The sequence below is a fragment of the Rhinolophus hipposideros genome, assembly GCF_964194185.1.
Source record: "Rhinolophus hipposideros genome assembly, chromosome: 2".
Lineage (NCBI taxonomy): Eukaryota > Metazoa > Chordata > Mammalia > Chiroptera > Rhinolophidae > Rhinolophus > Rhinolophus hipposideros.
Genome location: NC_138048.1, coordinates 21700014 through 21719987, shown reverse-complemented (window position 1 = coordinate 21719987; position 19974 = coordinate 21700014). Strand labels below are relative to the sequence as shown.

The following is a 19974-nucleotide window of genomic DNA, read 5'->3' as shown; positions in this document are numbered from 1 at the left end:
CAGACATCCAGAAGCTGAGGGAATTTTCTAATACACGACCTGCACTACAAGAAATACTAAAGGAGGCTATTAGACCACCATCAACAGGGACAATTTGTGGCAACCGAGACATAAAAAGGGGGAGCGTAAAGGCCTGAACTGCAATATGGGAATAGAGAAAGTAAGCGTACTGAAGAAACTGGAATACTCTAAATATCAAACTTTCTTTTATATAAACTTAAGGGTAACCACTCAAAAATCATCCAGAACTGAAACATATACTGTAATAAAAGAAGAAACAGAGGGAAACATCATAGAATACCACCACACAGAAATAATAGACAACAACAAAAAGGAAAGAAACAATGGAGACACAGCCTTACCAGAAAACTAAAGATAGAATGACAGGAAATCCTCACATATCAATAATCACCCTAAATGTAAATGGACTGACTCACCAATAAAGAGACACAGAGTAGCAGATTGGATCAAAAACCTAAACCCAACCATATGCTGTCTACAAGAGACACATCTCAGCTACAAGGACAAGCATAGACTCAAACTGAAAGGGTGGAAATTGGCACTCCAAGCAAATGGTACCCAGAGAAAATCAGGTGTAGCCATAATGATTTCCGATGAAACAGACTTCAGGGTGAAAAAGATAACAAGAGACAAAGATGGACATTTCATAATGGTAAAAGGGACTATACAACAAGAAGACATAACAGTCATCAATATTTATGCCCCCAATCAGGGAGCACAGAAATATACCAAGCAACTATTAACAGAACTAAACGGAGAAATTGACCAAAACACAATTATACTAGGGGATTTAAATACATCATTGACAGATATGGATAGATCATCCAAACAAAAGATAAATGACTAAATAGCAGCCCTAAATGACACATTAGATGAAATAGATATAATTGACATATATAGACCACTTCATCCTAAAACATCAGACTATACATTCTTTTCTAGTGTACATGGAACATTCTCAAGGATAGACCATATATTGGGGCTTAAAAGCAGCCTCAGCAAATTTAAGAAGATTGAAATCATACCAAGCATATTCTCTGATCACAAAGCTTTGAAATTGTATATCAACTGCAAAAAGAAAGCAGGAAAAAACACAAATACATGGAGATTAAACAACATACTTTTAAAGAACGACTGGGTCAAAGAAGAAATTAGAGGAGAGCTCAAAAGATACATAGAAACAAATGACAATGAAAATACATCCTACCAAAATTTTTGGGATGCCGCGAAAGCAGTTTTAAGAGGGAAATTTATATTATTACAGGCCTATCTCAAGAAACAAGAAAAATCCCAAATAAATAACCTCATGTTACAACTTAAAGAAATAGAAAAAGAAGAACAAGCGAAACCCAAGGTCAGCAGAAGAAAGGAAATAACACAAATCAGAGATGAGCTCAATGAAATAGAGAACAAAAAGACAATAGAAAAAATTAATGTGACAAAGAGCTGGTTCTTTGAAAAGATTAACAAAATTGACAAACCCTTGGCTAGACTCACTAAGATAAAAAGAGAGAAGACACTAATTAACAAAATCAGAAATGAAAAAGGGAAGTTATCAGGGACACCACAGAAATACAAAGGATTATCCAAGAGTACTATGAAGGACTATATGCCACCAAATTTAATAACTTAGAAAAAATGGCCAAGTTCTTAGAAACATATAGCCTTCCAAGGCTGAATCATGAAGAACTGGAAAATCTAAACAGGCTGATCACCAGTAAAGAAATTGAATCAGTCATCAAAAACCTTCCCAAAATCAAAAGTCCTGGACCAGATGGCTTCACCAGTGAATTCTACCAAACCTTCAAAGAGGATCTAATACCAATCCTGCTCAAACTCTTCCAAAAAATTGAAGAAGAGTCAGTACTCCCTAACTCATTTTATGAGGCCAACATTACCCTGATACCAAAACCTGGTAAGGACAACACAAAAAAAGAAAACTACAGACCAATATCTCTGATAAATACAGATGCTAAAATCCTAAACAAAATTCTAGCAAATTGAACACAACAATGTATTAAAAAGATTATTCATCACGACCAAGTGGGGTTCATCCCCGGGGCACAAGGATGGTTCAACATTCGCAAATCAATGTGATACATCGCATAAACAAAATAAAGGACAAAAATCATATGATTATATCAATTGATGCAGAAAAAGCATTTGACAAGATACAACATCCATTTATGATTAAAACACTTACTAAAATTGGTATAGAAGGAAAATACCTCAACATAATAAAGGCCATATACGACAAGCCCTCAGCTAATCTCATAATTAATGGTGAAAAGCTGAAGCCCTTTGCTCTACGTTCAGGAACATGACAAGGTTGTCCCCTATCACCTCTGTTTTTCAACATAGTGTTGGAAGTCCTCGCCAGAGCTATCAGGCAAGAGAAAGAAATAAAAGGCATCCAAATTGGGAAGGAAGAAGTTAAATTGTCACTCTTTGCAGATGACATGATGCTATATATAGAAAACACTAAAGACTCACCCAAAAAGCTATTAGAAACAATCAATGCATACAGTAAAGTTGCTGGCTACAAAATCAACGTACAAAAGTCCATTGCTTTCCTACATACCAACAATGAAATCTCAGAAAAAGGGATAGAAAAAACAATTCCTTTTGCAATTGCAGCAAAAAGAATAAAATACCTAGGAATAAACTTAACCAAGGATGTGAAGGATTTATATGCTGAAAACTATAAGACATTTTTGAAAGAAATTGAAGAAGACACAAAGAAATGGAAAGACATTCCATGCTCATGGATTGGAAGAATCAACATAGTTAAAATGGCCATATTACCCAAGCCATATACAGATTTAATGCAATCCCCATCAAAATCCCAATGGCATTTTTTAAAGAAATAGAACAAAAAATCATCAGATTTGTTTGGAACCACAAAAGACTCCGAATAGCCAAAGCAATATTAAAAAAAAAAAAACTATACTGGAGGTATCACACTTTCTGATTTTAGCTTGTACTACAGGGCAACAATAATCAAAACAGCTTGGTATTGGTGGAAAAACAGACACATAGACCAATGGAACAGAATTGAGAACCCAGAAATAAAACCACATAAATATGGACAGATAATTTTTGACAAAGAAGCTAAAAACATACAATGGAGGAAAGACAGCCTCTTCAATAAATGGTGCTGGCAGAATTGGATAGCTACGTGCAAAAGAATGAATCTGGACTGCTATCTGTCACCATGTACCAAAATTAATTCAAAATGGATCAAAGACTTAAGCATAAGACCTGACACAATAAACTGCATTGAAGAAAACATAGGTACTAAACTTATGGACCTTGGGTTCAAAGAGCATTTTATGAATTTGACTCCAAAGGCAATGGAAGTAAAAACTAAAATAAACGAATGGGATTATATGAAACTGAAAAGCTTCTGCACAGCAAAAGAAACTATTGACAAAATAATGAGGCAACCAACTGAATGGGAGAAGATTTTCGCAAACAGTGCCTCCAATAAGGGGCTAATATCCAAAATATACAAGGAACTCATGAAACTCAACAACAAAAAAACAAACAACCCAATTGAAAAATGGACAGAGGATCTGAAGAGACATTTCTCCAAAGAGGATATACAAATGGCAAATAGACATATGAAAAAATGCTCAACATCGTTAATCATCAGAGAAATGCAAATGCACAATGAGATATCACCTCACCCCAGTCAGAATGGCTATCATCAACAAGACAAATAGTAACAAGTGTTGGAGAAGCTGTGGAGAAAAAGGAACCCTCATACACTGTTGGTGGGAATGCAGACTGGTGCAGCCGCTATAGAAGGCAGTGTGGAGGTTCCTCAAGAAATTACGAATAGAATTAACATACGACCCAGCAATTGCTCTCCTGGGTATCTACCCAAAAAATCTGAAAGCATTTCTCTAAAGAGACACGTGGATTCCAATGTTCATTGCAGCTTTGTTTACGGTGGCCAAGACATGGAAACAACCAAAATGTCCTTTGATAGATGAATGGATAAAGAAGTTGTGGTACATATACACAATGAAATACTATTCGGCGTTAAGATAATATAGGAGCATTTGTGACAACATGGATGGATATTGAGAGTATAATGCTAAGTGAAATAAGTCAGACAGAAAAAGCAGAGAACCCTATGATTTCACTGATATGTGGTATATAAACCAAAAACAACAAAAGAACAAGACAAACAAATGAGAAACAAAAACTCATAGACACAGACAGTAATTTAGTGGTTACCAGAGGGAAAGGGGGTGAGGGGTGGGTGATGAGGGTAAGGGGGATCAAATATATGGTGATAGAAGGAGAACTGACTCTGGGTGGTGAACACACAATGTGATTTATAGATGATATAATACAGAATTGTACACCTGAAATCTATGTAAATTTACTAACAATTGCCACCCCAATAAATTTAATTAATTAAAAAAATTTTAAAAAAAGAAAGTAGAATATAATATTCAGTGTTATAGAAATAATTTTTCTCTTTGTAGGGTTTTGCTAAAAAATGTTAATAAACAGCAATATGCAATAACTAAGAGAATTTAATTCAGAAACTCAGTCATTTTCACAGAGGTACCATTACCTTTGTGGTATATTTGACTTTTTATTTGTAAATAAAAACATTACAAAAAGTTATTACAAAAAGTAGTAATATTAGTGAAACCTAATATATCTAAAATATCATATTGAGTATGAAAATCACACTGAGTTATAAAATGCCCAAAAGTTGAAATTTGCTGAAATCAGTCAGGCACATATGTGTGGCTTTAAACATCAAAGTTCCAAATCTTGATGCTTTTATAGCTCAACCTACCATATAACCAACAACATTTGTAGTGTATATAATTATTTCTATGCTTTTCCTAAAGTTGTTGAACTTAAACTACACTGGCATGAAGACATAAAGGTAGTAATTATATAAAGTGCAACTGAAGATTTTGCTTATACTTCATGAGAGTTTCTAATAATGACTTTATCATTAACTGCTTAAGTGAAAGTAAATTATTTCTTTAAGAAAGCTACAAGCACACACTTTAACATATATGTTAAATTTGAGAAATATACCATTGAATAAACTAATATATTTTGGAAAAGTTGCAAATTATTTCTCCCCAAAATAATTTAATTGAAGCTAATTGTGAGCTTAGAGTAATACAAGGTTTACGATGAAAATTATCACTACTGAAAATCAGATAGGGAGACATATCTGTTTACATATGGTAAGTAATGCTGGTTAAGTTCAACTTATCCTTCCAGGACGATATTCTCCCCTGCTCTTTGCCTGGGGGGATGAAACTACCCCAGGATAACTTGACCCATGGTTTTCATTTGTACTCAGCCCATGGAAGGCATTGACAAGAGATCAGAAGATGGGAGAAAATAGAAAAAATTGCATATTTCCACACTCCCCTCCTTCCCAACCAGTCAGTCACAGGTTCTAACAAGAAAGAAAGCTTCTTCACACCCTAAATAAAGCTGCAGTGAACATTGGAGTACATATATCTTTAGGGATAAGACATGGAAACAACCAAAGTGTCCTTTGATAGATGATTGAATAAAGTAGATGTGGTATATATACACAATGGAATACTACTCGGTCATAAGATGCAATACTGCCATTTGCTACAACATGGATGGATCCTGAGATTATTATGCTAAGGGAAATAAGTCAGACAGAAAAAGTCCAAGAACCATATGACTTCACTCATATGTGGGATATAAAACTGAAAGCAACAAAGCAACAAGAGAAACAAATAAAGAAACAAAAACTCATAGACACAGACAATAGTTTAGTTGTTACCAGATTGTAAGGAGGGAAGTGGGAGAGTGTGAGGGGGATCAAATATATGGTGATGGAAGGAGAACTGACTCTGGGTGGTGAACAGACAATGGGATTTATAGATGATGTAACACAGAATTGTACACCTGAAATCTATGTAATTTTACTAACAATTGTCACCACAATAAATTTAATTTTAAAAAAAGAAGGAGGAGGAGAAAGAAGAGGAGGAAAAGGAGGAGGCGGAGGAGGGGGAGGAGGAGGAGGAGGAAGAGGAGGAGGAGGAGGAGGAGACGAAGAAGAAGAAGAAGAAGAAGGAGGAGGAGGAGGAGGAGGAGAAGGAGAAGAAGGAGAAGAAGGAGAAGAAGGAGAAGAAGGAGAAGAAGGAGAAGAAGGAGAAGGTGCCTTCTCTCTCACCTGTAGCTTTAGCTCCCCATCTCTCTTTCAGGTCCAAGAATAGAATGGTTCCCTACTGTTTCTAGCTCCTGGGTGCTGTGTCATCTTGAATATTTCCCTACATTATGGCTGCATATCGGTAAATAATATATTCATCCTTCATTAACTCAAGTGTACCATTTATTTGCTAATGGGAACATGATTCATTCTCATTTAATATGCATAGTTTGCTAGGAAATCTGCTAATGCATATGAAATTATTGCTGTACAATGGGGTTGAGATATGAGATAAGCTATGTTTAGGAGATCTATCATTGAGAAGGTGACTTTGGAATAAAGACCTAAAAAAAGGGATAATTTCCACAGGAAAAAGGAAAATAAAAAATCCAAAAAGCAATAAAAGGAAGTCCTTATTTGAATGGCATAGCATGAAGTTAATTAGGTTTGTAAGAAAACTCAGGTCTCATCATCAATTTCTCATTTACTACTCAATTTAGTCAAATCTGCAAACTTCAGTTTCTTCTTATGTAAATGTGGAATGCCTACTATATGGGGTTGTTGTGAATCCAATGAGAAAAAGTAAATACGTAGAGAGTTATTTGGAAATTGCAGATTATTTTGTAACTGTAGGTTGTCATCATTAATTTCAGGTCTTTGTTGTAACATCTACATAATGTCTGAATTTTTTTCAGAAAGCAAAAAGAAGGCAAATATTGGCCACTTTACAACCTGCTTTTTCCTGAGTTGGTCTGTAATATTTTAAAGCCTGTCAAATTGGTGAAGATCAGCTGTTCAGATAGACATGGTCAGGTGTCATTGGTTGGCATGGAGCCAGGAGAACTTGTACCTCCATTTCAAGTTCATCTCATTTTTCTTCTCTTTATCACTCCTTGTTCTAGGACACTTACTCATGTTCTTGCTCTCGCATTGTCCCCAGTATTAATGCAACATTATCAGCAGAATAATTGGATAATTAACACTAGCAAGTTTTGGCTATGCTCTTAATAAAATTTTATTTTCCTTCTTTCAGAAATTACATTTCCTTCAGAAGTAGTGCATTTTTATATAAAAACAAATGCAAGTACACAGAGATGTGTCTGGTGAACGCATACACTGTAAGCTCCTGGGGATGTTTGTCCAAAGTATTCTTTGTCAATAACAGGAAGGAACTGACGTGTACCTTCCTGAGCATTAAGCGATCTGATTGTACTACTTCAATATTTTCCCCCCACACCACACCTGCAGAGAAATAGATGTGGTGATCTAATTGACTTTCGATATTTATTGCCAAATGCAACATAGCATTCATGTGGTGTCTCGATGACCCGTACTCCCTACTCGGTACGCCCATGCCCGCTCTACTCCAAATGCTTCCTTCCTATTTATAAGAGATGCAGTAAGATTTCTACAAAAAGAAACAGAAGAGGGCTATAAGAAGTGAACGTTGCCTTAGCTACGTCTGTTCTAGGTGCCTCTGACCCATAAGAACCTGTAAATTCTTCTCATGATTTTAGTTTTCTATTTATATTTGCAGGTTCTTAAGTGTAATAGGGAAAAAAAAAAGCTTCATACAGAACTGAGGCAGAAATAAAATGGAATTGTAATTAAATACCTGCTTGGTAGGTTAATGATTTCTGGTTTTCGGATGCGTACACAGTAGACAGGGAAATTGTTAAAAATGCAAATCTGAAACAAACACCAGAACATCTGATTTGGTGGAGTGTCAATGCATCCATTTTATTACTCTGCTAGTTGGTGTCAGAGGCAGAATTAGAAGTTAGATATGACTCCCTGTCTCCTATGCCTACAATAGCCTCAATAAAGCTGTGCAATTTAAACTGCAAAATTTTATTTATTTAATACTCGATACATGTTTTAATGGTGACCTAGGGCTTTCTCAGTTGGAAAATGGGTGTTCCACCAGCCAAGGCTGGAACCGAGCAAGGTCTATTGTGGCATCTAAAGAGTGCAGCAGCATTTAGAACTGTGCTTTCCAAAATAGTAACCACTAGCCAGGCATGGTTGCTGAGTACTTGAAATGTGGCCAGTGTAACTGAGGCAGTAAATTTTTAATTTTATTTAATTTTAATTAACTAAAATATTCACACGTGGCTGCTGGCTGGAGAATTATTCTGCATAGATACAGAACACTGCTATCATTTTGGAGAGCACTGCTGGGCAGTGGTGACTAGGACATATACCCCTGTCTTACTCTGTGTATGCCTTCAACAGCTTGAAAGGAACTGTTGCTCTTTAACTAAAACGCAGCTGCCAACAGCAATGTCAGAGGCCACTTTGGTTGTACTCACAGTGACCTGCTGCCCAGATACCTTTGTTCTCAGGGGCATTCTGGTTAAAGCAAAGGCAGAGCCCACACCTGGATTCAAATCCCTTCATTACCAGTCATGACCCAAATGTCTGCAGACAAATTTCCTTGAGTGTTTGATCCTCAGTTTTTCCATTTGTAAATGGGGAAAGCTACGTAACAAAAGCCTGGATTTGCTGCCCTCCTCTATGTGTTACTGTCTTGCGGGGTGTCCGGCGGGGCGGCCTGCCGGGTCTCTGCTCCCGCTCCCCACATAAGAACGCAGGACATGGTGAGGCCAAAAAGGAACACCCACGGAGCCATAGGTAGGGGAGTCATACCAATATGGTCTCACTGGAGGCTGGGTTTACACGACGTGCGACCTGCTGTCCGCTTTGCTGCCAACCGACCAACTATCCTCGACTCTCCTTACTCTCCTCTGTCTCCTCCTTCACTCTCCTCGGCTCCCCTCTGTAACCGCGGCAGTTATATCAGTGGCCAATGGCTTAATGGCTACAGCTGATGGCCAACCAGCCACAGCTGACGGCCATCCACTATCTGAGCCAGCACCTCTCCACATGAGGCCGAGAGCCTGGAAACTGCTTTCTGGGGCTCTGTCCCCACAGTTACCTCAATGAGAAATATCACATTAGTTTTCTCTTGCACACCTGTCTGCCGTGTGAAGAGATTCCTGAATATTCACATTTAGCTTCCTTGAAAGAGACTCCAATGAAAGGAGTTCAGCTTAAGTCTTGTTTAGGTGATTATCAACTGCCCAATCACAGCATGCTTTTCTTTGGCTAATAAGTCAGAGTAAAGAAGAAAGGCTTTTCCAATTCTAACTGGACCTATGGGCTGCCATCTTGAGTTCTTTGTTCTACTCTCACAGCCAGGACACTTGGAGTTTGGATCTCCAGGTAGCATGAAACACTATTCCGGATGCCCCTTAGAGCTCTTACTGGCAGCAGGAATGCCAATGAGAAGCACCTGTTCTGTTCCTCTGGGTGGTTTTCTCCCCTCCTCCTTCCCTCTCTCCCTCCCTCCCTCCCTCCCTCCTTCCCTCTCTTTTTTTCTCCCTCTCCACCTCCCTCCTTTTCTCCATTCCCAGTAGACTATCAGTACATTAATCTAAGCTTAGGGATGTTTATGAGAAGTGAATTGCTTAACCCAAAGTTTCTCAACCTCAGTTGCATTTTATAATCATTAGAAACACAATTAAAACATTGTGATACTGAATATCACTGAGCGATTCTGCTTGGAAGGCTCTGAAGAACAACTGGCAACATCAGCTGAGACAGAAATAAGAACAAAACCCATGAATGAAGCCTCTCACAGTAGCAGCCACCTGTAGAAGCTGGTGCAATCAGTGACATTGTTTTCTCTATTCTCTTGAGCAGTTGTCACTTGCACAACACATATGGGATACTCTAGTTACACTAATCCATGCTTAGTTTCTCTACTTAGACTCTAGCACAATGTAGCATGTTTGTTTGCTCAGGATAAGCCTTAGGAATGAGGCTAGGCAAGTAGATGCAAACAAAAAGTCTGGGGGAAATTGTGACATGGAATCTTCAAAAAATGCTTTCATTTTTAAACTCTTGCATTTGAAGGATATCACTGTCAAGGATCCCTTCCACTAAGACATTACATAGGAATTGAACCAAGTATTTGTGAGGGTAGAGGCATGTTAGATTGCCATGAAAGGGTTTCCTTATTCAAACCTTTCTGCTATTCTGTTGCAATTGCCAATTAGAACCAAAACAGAGTTAAAAAAAAGTCTAATAATGAAAAAAGAAACCAGTCATATACTCCAAAACATAAATACACACACACACACACACACACACACACAGGCTTTTTTCAACATAACTCTAAGCTGTATAGCAACTGGGCTAGTAATAATGAAACAAAGGCAAGGGCATACTTCGACAATTCATATGATAAGATGCATTGTTATTTTATATCAGAAAGATGTACGACGATATTGCTAAATATCCCAAATATAAGATTTTTTTTCTTGTTATAATTATCCCTCAGAAGAGGAGCTGCCTTATTTCCAAGCCTTTGCAAATCTTGCTTTACAAGTTGCTCTCTGTTTTCTACAGGAAAGATGCATTCGCTTGAAATACCCTGAATCAATTCTAGTTTTAGACTGTCTATGGAGGATAACTTATAGAATTACTAAAAAAGGAGGCAGAGACAGTTTGTATAGATTTTGTTTTGTGCCTGAGGATTTGACCCCACAGATGTAGATGTCACTGAAAACATGACTCTCAAAGATCTCCTTCAAAGAGCAGTACATTAGCTGTTACATAGTAGAGATCATTATTATATTCCTGCAGGATGAAAGAACAACAAAAACGTTCGAATGTTCCAAAAATGTATAGTTGTTGTTTGGGACAAATTTGTCATTGATGGTATCTATACTTTCAAAAAAATGCTGCTAAGTGAGACTATTTCATTAAATGCAGAGGGTAGAAAAAAAAACAAAAAACAAAGCAATATTTCTAAATTAAAATGCATTTATGTTAGTTTAAATATGTACAAGCATTCAAATTGATAAATTAAATAGCATAACTATATATTTAATTGTTCCACGAACATCCCTAAAAGCCTGTTGCCTCCCAAAAACATTTTATTTTGTTTTATATGTTGGGCAAATGAGAGATTTTCTTAAAATTGGTGTCACCTTCTATTTGGGCATATATGTTTTAAATATTTATTTACAAATACTTGTAATCAATTAATACTAAAAACAAAAAGAAGTTGTTAAATCTCTGTGTGACTTTTTGCTTATATATTTAATTTTTGTAATTAATAGAACTGCATTCTTTGGAAAGCCACATAGATCACTTGATTTAAAACAGCAACAACCTCTTCCAAACACCAAGAAGGAAAAACAAAAGGTAAACATTAGCACTTCTTTTGGGGAAGTGTGGGAGGGGTGACCTCATTACCTAAAAGCACTAGTAAATTTAAGATCAAAACATAAAGCTTATATAATATTAACATGATAAAACAGCTAAAAATTTGTGCTAGAAACCAATGAAATCAAAAGAAGTCTTTAAGCATCTAATATAACTTTCATTCCCATTGAATTTACCTAAATTGAGCTGGTTTATTTGTGTTATATATGTAAAAGTTTAATACAGCTAATTAATTTATAAATTCAACTTTTTGCACATGAATAATATCCTTTCTTTACAAATACTTAAAAAGATCACATTGGATGTTTCTTAGTTATTTCTCAAAATTAAAAGACATTTTATATTCTCATAAAGTAATTTTATCTACAATGGGATAAAAAAAGGTCTTAATAGAAGCATTACATAATCAATAATATTAATAAGGATTAAAATTACATTAGTACTGCTATAGTAAGTACGTATAGTGAGTGTGTTTAGCAGATGAATGCTTTATAATTTACTGTCAGACTCTTTAAAATATTCCTAAAGTACAAAATAAACAAACAAAAACCACAACAAAACCCAAAAAAACCCAAACAACAACAACAAAAACAAAAATACTTTATGACTGGGAGTCTCTGTTAAATAAGCACTGCACACTTATTCAAAATCAAAACCTAAATATGGAGTCACATAGTGGCATTAAGTCTGGCCAAAAAATTAAGTCATGATGATTAGGTCACAATCATGACTTTACGTCCCAGACAATTGTGAGACTTTTAACCCCTTCTTCCCAAATACTCCCATGAAAATAGGGCCAGTAGTGATATCTGTTCTCCTTGTCTCCCAGACAGCAAAATAAAACAGTGTAAACAAAAGTTTCTTTTGTGTTTTTTTTTTTCCCTAAATGTTAAAGTTCTACAGAAATACTAGCATTCCTTACCCTCTGTGATAGTTAATTTTATATGTCAAATAATTAGGCCACAGTGCCTAGCTCTTTCACCAAACACCAGCCAAGGTATTGTTGAAAAGGTATTTTTAGAGGAGATTCACATTTAAATCAAAACACTTTGAGTAAAGCAGATTGCCTGCATCGTGTGGGTGGGCCTCATTCAATCAGTTGAAGGAAAAGATTGAGGTCCCCCAAAGAAGAAGGGATTCTGCGTCCAGACTGCCTTCAGACTTGAGTGGCCACATCAACTCTTTCCTGAGTCTCCATTTTGCTGGCCTGCCCTGCTGATTTCAGACTTGACAGCCTCCAAAATCACTTGAGCCAATTTCTTAAAATAAATCTCAATCTGTGTGTGTTTCTCTCTCTCTCTGTAGATATTCACCACCTATCTTTTTATCTAGAGGAATATCTATCTATCTATCTGTCTGTCGTCTATCTATCAACAGATAGAGGAAACTTGTCGCCTTCTCACATACCCTAAAATATATTTTGTTCATGTGTTTATTTATTGTCTCTCTTTCCTACTAGACTGTATGCCCTTTATGGGCATGGATTTTCTGTCTGTTCTTTAACTCTAATACCTTGTACAAATAAATTATTTAGATTTATTTGTCAGATAAATTATTTAGATTTTTAATCAATCCTTCATTGTATATTAAAGTTTAAAATAAGCTAAATATTTTGTTTTAAATCTAGAGGGAAATTAATGATAAGTATGTTATTATTTGAATATAAATGTTTTATGTGTATCTAGGAGGGAAAGAAGATTTACTGAAACATGTAAGGGAGTATAAAGGAGTCCCTTACATCAGGGAAGGAAAACTATAGAAATGCACAAAATATAGTGAATACATATGTTATGTAGAATGGGCACATTTACAAGACTAACTTGACTACAATTTAATTATTAAAATAAAGCTGATTTCAAATTATCTTACTGTTATCTACACAGATTCATAAGAAATACAGATATTAAAATCATGTTGAATAGCTAATACATAAATAGATATTTACATCTTGCACAATTCAAATTTATCAGAAGTAACACCTCCATATTTTCATTACAGTTCATGAACTCATTTTGTTCCCCTAAAGCTTATAACACTGGATGAAAGCTTAGGCATTGAGTATACTTTTAGCTGTTTGCTTGAATTATCTAATATAGACTCCTTTACTTTTTGAAAAAAAGTTTAATCAAAATCTATCATCCAATTAGAAAGCTCAGTTAATTAATGTAGTCTATCTCAATGTGAAGTAAATAGAGCTTCCTACTTAATTTCAGCTTACTTTGGAAACATAGAGTTACTTAAACTTATTATGGAAATCATTTCTACAATTCTTACTTTCAAACCCAATTCATGACAATAAATCATAAAACTTTCCAAATCATATAACATCTTCTAAATATATTAAGGTGATGGTAACAAAAATAACTTATCATATTACCAGAAATGAGAAAAGAAAAAAAAAAACTTTCAATATATACATTTACACAAGGCAGATACAACAACAAAGAATATTTGGGTATCTGCATAGAAGGTGATTGTTAAGAGAAGGCATAAAGCTATTTTTGAAACAGAATTAGAATTGTTTATTTTATTAGCAAGTTGACGTAGGTTATCTTTAGTGTTTATGACTTGTAAACTAAAGTATTTAATATTTAACATGTTTAAATACAAGCAGTAGCAGTTTGGTAATCAGAAGGAATAATTTGAATCACTTCAGAAAAATAAATTCATTATAATTAGGATATTTCAGAATATGATTACTAAAACACTTAAAAGAAAATACTCACCTTTCTTGTCATCGAAGTACAGAGTCTGTTGAGCTGGATTTGACCACTGGAGGGAGGTGTTATCATTTTGATCAACTCTGCAGGTCAAAATTGCAGTTCCTCCTTCAACAACTGTTACATTCTGTGTGAGTGGAAACTGCCCTTGGCTGCCTAAAAGGGGATTAAAGAAAGTGTTGATTAAATGAAAGTTATAAAATGATTAACTTCCCAAGAGCTACATTGTACTTAACTTCTCACTCCAAATAAAATTTAAACCAACAAAACTATATATTACAAAAAGACGAAAAAAATAATTTAAAATTTTTAACCAAAGGACAACAGTTTTGGCATATAAGGACCGAACCCCCTTATATTCCCTAATGTGTTTGAGAAAACCTTCTTTTCTTCCTAGGCAAACATACAGATTTATGTTTAAATAATAATGTGATTATCATTGATTTCTCTTGGCCTTGCATTATATGGTGCTGGACCTGGTCATCTTTGAAGAAGATAAGGCACTGGAAAAATTTTGGAAGAGTTGAACTCTCTAAAGCAGTAGAGCAAGCACATTAAATGCTTCCCTGGTAGCTTTTATAATCTTGAATAAAGTCTATAAAATATGGATACTAGAACCTTAGATTCAATTTCTGATAAAATAAATTAAAAAAAGAATCCTATTTCACCAGTATTTCTTGTAGGTGTAACTGTTTAGAAATACAAAATGTGTGAGAGAAAACAATGTAAGTATTCTTCAAAAAAGTGTTCATCTTGTAGAATATCTATCAAAATTTAAAGTAATTACTCTAACCTGGGAAATAGAGATAATATTGTTCTTTGCTCCTTTCTGTAGTTTTATGATTTCCTCCACTGAATATATATTTCTTTTATTTCAAGAAAAAAAAACAAAAACAACATAGTTTTAAATTACACTTGTCAATTTGGATATCATTTAAATACAATCAAGTTTCCTATCTCTCTACGTATTATACTTATTTATTAATTTGGTAATAACAAGAGCATTTATAATAGTTAAAACAAAATTTATGCACACAGAAACATAATACATAATATTCACCTCAGCAAGATGATCTGAAGATGAGCTCTGCCAAGTCTGGTAACAATTATCAACATGGGTAAAAAATTACTTTCTAGAGCCAGGTTAAAACACTGTTATTTGAGCAAGGTAGTTCATTAAGTCAAGAATAATTTACATACGCAAGAACATTAAGATGACTTAATCACACCCATGGAATGTATTTCCCTTTTTTCTTTAGTTTTATAATGATTTTATCATTACTACAAGCACCACTTGAGGTTATGCTGGAGCTATTGGCATAAAGAATTTTATTACCAAGAAGCCTGTTGATTGGCACCACAAGAGAGAGAAGAGCCTGACAGGGAAATTTTCTTTCCAGACCTAACTGACACAAGCAAGGAGGTTCACGACCACATTATATAATTAAACCTATCAAATATAAAAATCTGATATCAGTAGCTTTGTCTCCTCAATGCCAACCTCTAAGAGTCACTATGGCAACTCCCTAGGATATCTCCCTATAATCTTTCGGGTGGAGTTTCTAAATTGAGGTTAGGAGATGTCTGGAATAAATTCTTTGGTACTTGACTGGAAAGTCAACAGGAGCCAGAGTAGAATGTGTTTTGCCTTCAGCTCAGAGGTGACCTCTAGCAGGGAAATATGGAGAACTATCAATCTTGTGAAGTGAGGGGAGGCAAGAAACCACATTAGAGAAAACATGAGCTGAAACAGATAAAAGAAATAATTACCAGAGATATAGGATTAGCAGCTTATAAATATGAAGCTCAGAATAGTTTTAAGATACTTTGCTTGGGTTCCCAGGTATGGACCTAATGAATAAATAAAGCCATCTGATGGAGGAGGGGATTCTTTAAGTAATAAAATGCACACAACTGATAATAAATACACATAGTTCACCCCAGATGACAATTTGACTATCAACTAGTACATAAATAATACTGTCTGCTTCTTTAAAGAAGTGGGGAAAAAGCAGTGATGCTTGCAACAATTTCATCCACTACATTTGCAAAATAATTTTAAAACATCCGCATAAGAAAATATTATCCTTTTCATTTCACAGACGGGTAAACTGACACTGGGAGGTTAAGTGATTTTTCCATGGTGAAACAAAGTCAATGAACCATTTGGAGTTTACTCTGAAAGTTCAACATTTTATTCTTGTTTTTCCATAAAGGCTGCTGAGTCATAGTAGCTTTATCATTATTTGTTTAAAAGTGAATTAGACAACATTGAAAAGTAAATAAAGGAATAAGTACTTTAACAATGAAACTTTAAATTGCATACCTAACTGAACTGTGTCCTCCTAAATTTCAGTTACAACATTAAAACCAAATAAGAAAGGATGACAATATTAACTGCCCTTAAATATTTTTGCCTATTCAGAACTTACTTTTGGTAATTATCTAAGTCTTTCCTTATCGGTCCATAGAAGAAAGAAATTAATATTTGTTGGGGTCTTCAATAGCCAGGTACTCTGTATATACCAGCACACCTACACCTTGTTCTTCCGGGTAGGAGATTAGGACAGTTTCCCTCCATCTTCTCTCTACATGGATTCTGACTTTAAAGTATTATGCCTTCAGTTCCCTGGGACCTGCAGCCTAAAATCCCCGCAGTCAAATAATTTAGTTTTTCCCAATAGAGAGCAAACTCATGTGGAGAATCTACTAATCCTAAACACCCTTAGGATATGTAGTTTCCGAAATCAATTCCAAAGCCACTGTTACAGGCAGTCAAACTTCTCAAAGATTTGAATTGCCTTTTACTTCAGCTATCACCTAGAGAAAGCATCGTTAGCTGCTGCTTTTCTCTTTTAACTCCTAGTGGCTCAAGGTCGTCATTTAATTCAATCTCAGAGGGCCCAGTGATATTACTAATTTTCCCAGTTAGCAAAATTAGTATGTTGCCACATTAAGGATTCCTCATCAGTGCATTCATTAAATGAATATTTTAGGGGACCTAGTGCATGCCTTGCCTTGTATGAATCAACATCTGAAAGGTGCTTAGAGGAAGAAAATTTTTCCTAAGGAGTCTGCAAAGTAATCAGAAACTTCAGGGGAGAGGATGATGGCAATGCAGAAGGCACTCTCAGTGTCATACAGGACGCATCCTGGTTACCATTTACAAGGATTTCCAAACGCATTGGTCTTATTACTGAAGCCTTATTTCAAAATGATCTGGCTAAGCTCACCACCATCCTTGGTTTCAGAGTAGTCATTCTTAACAAACGAGTTAGTGAAGAGCACTGAAGGAAACACAGCCTTCAACTTAGAATTGGAGAAGCTGGCTATTTTTCCAGTCAACCTACATCCATTATTTTTCTCCTCCCCTCCTGGTATTTATTTCCTTTTATTATTTGCATGCATATCAGTTTCAATTACTTGTTTCTAAGCTAATTAAGGGTCAGGGAAAAGGGCATTTTTCTTTATCTTTGAATCAGCTACATAGCTTGACATGCTGTATTGTGAGTCAGAATTCTCAGTGGGTGCTCATTGTCCAAAATGAAAGCATCTTCTTAGAATGGGGGTTAGGGTTGGCCTTTGTAGGGGAAAGGATGACAGGAGGAGGACTAGAGTAACTCAAGTCTGCTGTAGTTGTTCAAGGTCAAAATGGAGGGACAGAAGGAAAGGCTAATGCATCACTCAGAATAAATAAAATACGGAAAAATTAAATCATAAAAGCCTTTTGGTATGATGTCTTAAGACAATTTTTTAACTTCTTGAAAATCGTGAGTGTTCATAAGTAGATATGTCTGATATTGATCTAGAACACACATATGTAACACTATTGTCAGCCCCCAAAATAGGACATGAAAAGACAGACTGTGCTAAATTTATGTTCCAGAAGGAGAAAAACATAGACAACAATAACTTGTCTTGAACATTAAGTATAATAAGCTCTACCAAAGCCCTCTCAAGATCACCTTCTGTGACTAGAAGTATTTTACCTTTCTTCCTTTCGTGGTGCAATTGATTGCATCCACATCTATTTTAATAGTACCTGTGGATGAAAAAATAGTACCTGTGGATGAACATGGGTTCCATAGAACCCATGTGATTCTAAGGAAAGGAACCTCACAGGGTGATCTGATCGTAAATTCCTAACTGGGGAGGTTATGCTGGGTGGTCATGTCTCAATCCTGTAACTTATTTAGTGAAAGATTTTAAGCTAGCCCTGTCCATTGTTCTTATGAATCTAGGATAACCCACCTTTGAAATAGCAGAAATAATACCCCTCAAAGTGTGTATTAACACTCAAGAGAGCACATAATCTTGTTTACTAGCCTGTAATCCAATCCTGCCTTGCGTTCTGTCATCCCCATGTAATCTTCCTTACATTTCCTCCTTCATCTCAAATGTATAAAAGAAGCTGCAAAATGGTTATTCTCCAGAGCATTGGAGATCTTGCTCCTTGGCATACATCATTAGTTTGGCTCAAATAAACTCTTATAAAAATTTCTTACAGATTTGGATATTATTTTACATCGACATATCCTTCCTACGTTATCTTATTTCTCAGCCATCACTAAGCCAGCAGTAAATACATGAAACATAAAGCTAACCTTAACTGAGCATTCACAATGTGCTAGGCACTATTCTAAGTATGTTTCCTTAAGCAATGATTTAGGTTTTATGCCCACCTTGTCATTACCTCCACCTTGAAGATGAGGGAACCGCTGCAAGGGAACGATCTCCACCTTAGATAGTGTGCCCACATCATATAGCTAGAATGTGCATAGATCAGTTTCAGGGGTACACCATAGTTATTCAACAATTCTATAGTAAAAGAAGTGATCACCATGAGTCCAGCAACCATCTGACAGCGTGCCACGCTATCACAATATTATTGACTATATTCCCTATGTTGCATATTATATCCCTATGACTTATTTATTTTATATCTGGAAATTTTAACCTCTTATTCTCCTTCACCTCCTCCCCCCTCTTTTTTAAATTTCTAAATTACAGTTGACGATATTATTTTATGTTAAATTCAGGTGTATAGCATACTGGTGAGACATTTATATAATTTAAGAAGTGATTCCCCTGACTAGTTTAGTACCCACCTGGCACTATACATAGTTATTACCATATTATTGACTCTATCCCCTATGCTTTATATGCCATCAATATTTTGTAACTACTAATTTGTACTTCTTAATGCTTTCACCTTTCTTACCGTGTCCTCCAAACCCCCTCCCAACTATCATCCCAATAAATCTAGTACCCATCTGACACTATACATAGTTATTACAATATTATTGATTATAATCCTTATGCTATACTCTACATCCCCATGACAGCTTTGTAACAACAAATGTGTACTTCTTAATCCCTTCCTCTTTTTCACCCATACCCAACCCCTCACATATTTGGCAATTATCAAAATGTTCTCTGTATCTATGAGTCTGTTTCTGTTTTGCTTGTTTACTGTGTTCTTTAGATTCCACATATAAGCAAAATCACATTGCATCTGTCTTTTGACTGCAGCAGCCAGGTTTTGAACTCTTGCACTCTGTCTTCAGATGTCACAGTGCTTAACCACAGAGCTGCTTTGAAAATAAAGTGAAAATTCTGACTGAATTAATGTTATAAAAGGAGCATGGAGTTCGGAGTCAAACATATCAAAGATGCAATTAAACATTTTACATCTACTTTTAATAAGTGAAGGGACATCTTCAATTCAAGTAAAAGCAGTGACTTGCTAGAACTGGCTCTCACCAGCTTGTGAGAGGCAATTTAGTGCAACTCCTCACTTCTTGCTCAGTGAGATAT

At 35.6% G+C, this 19974-nt stretch overlaps 1 protein-coding gene across 4 annotated transcripts in view; it reads right to left on the bottom strand.

Moving 5' to 3' along the window:
• CADM2 (cell adhesion molecule 2) overlaps positions 1-19974 on the bottom strand; it is a 1102443-nt gene that overhangs the window by 234515 nt on the left and 847954 nt on the right. For all 4 annotated transcript variants that reach the window (XM_081076902.1, XM_081076903.1, XM_081076901.1 and 1 more), the window contains one exon: positions 14164-14313. In XM_081076902.1, coding sequence (XP_080933028.1) covers positions 14164-14313 — 150 coding nt within the window. The remainder of the gene's footprint in view (positions 1-14163; positions 14314-19974) is intronic.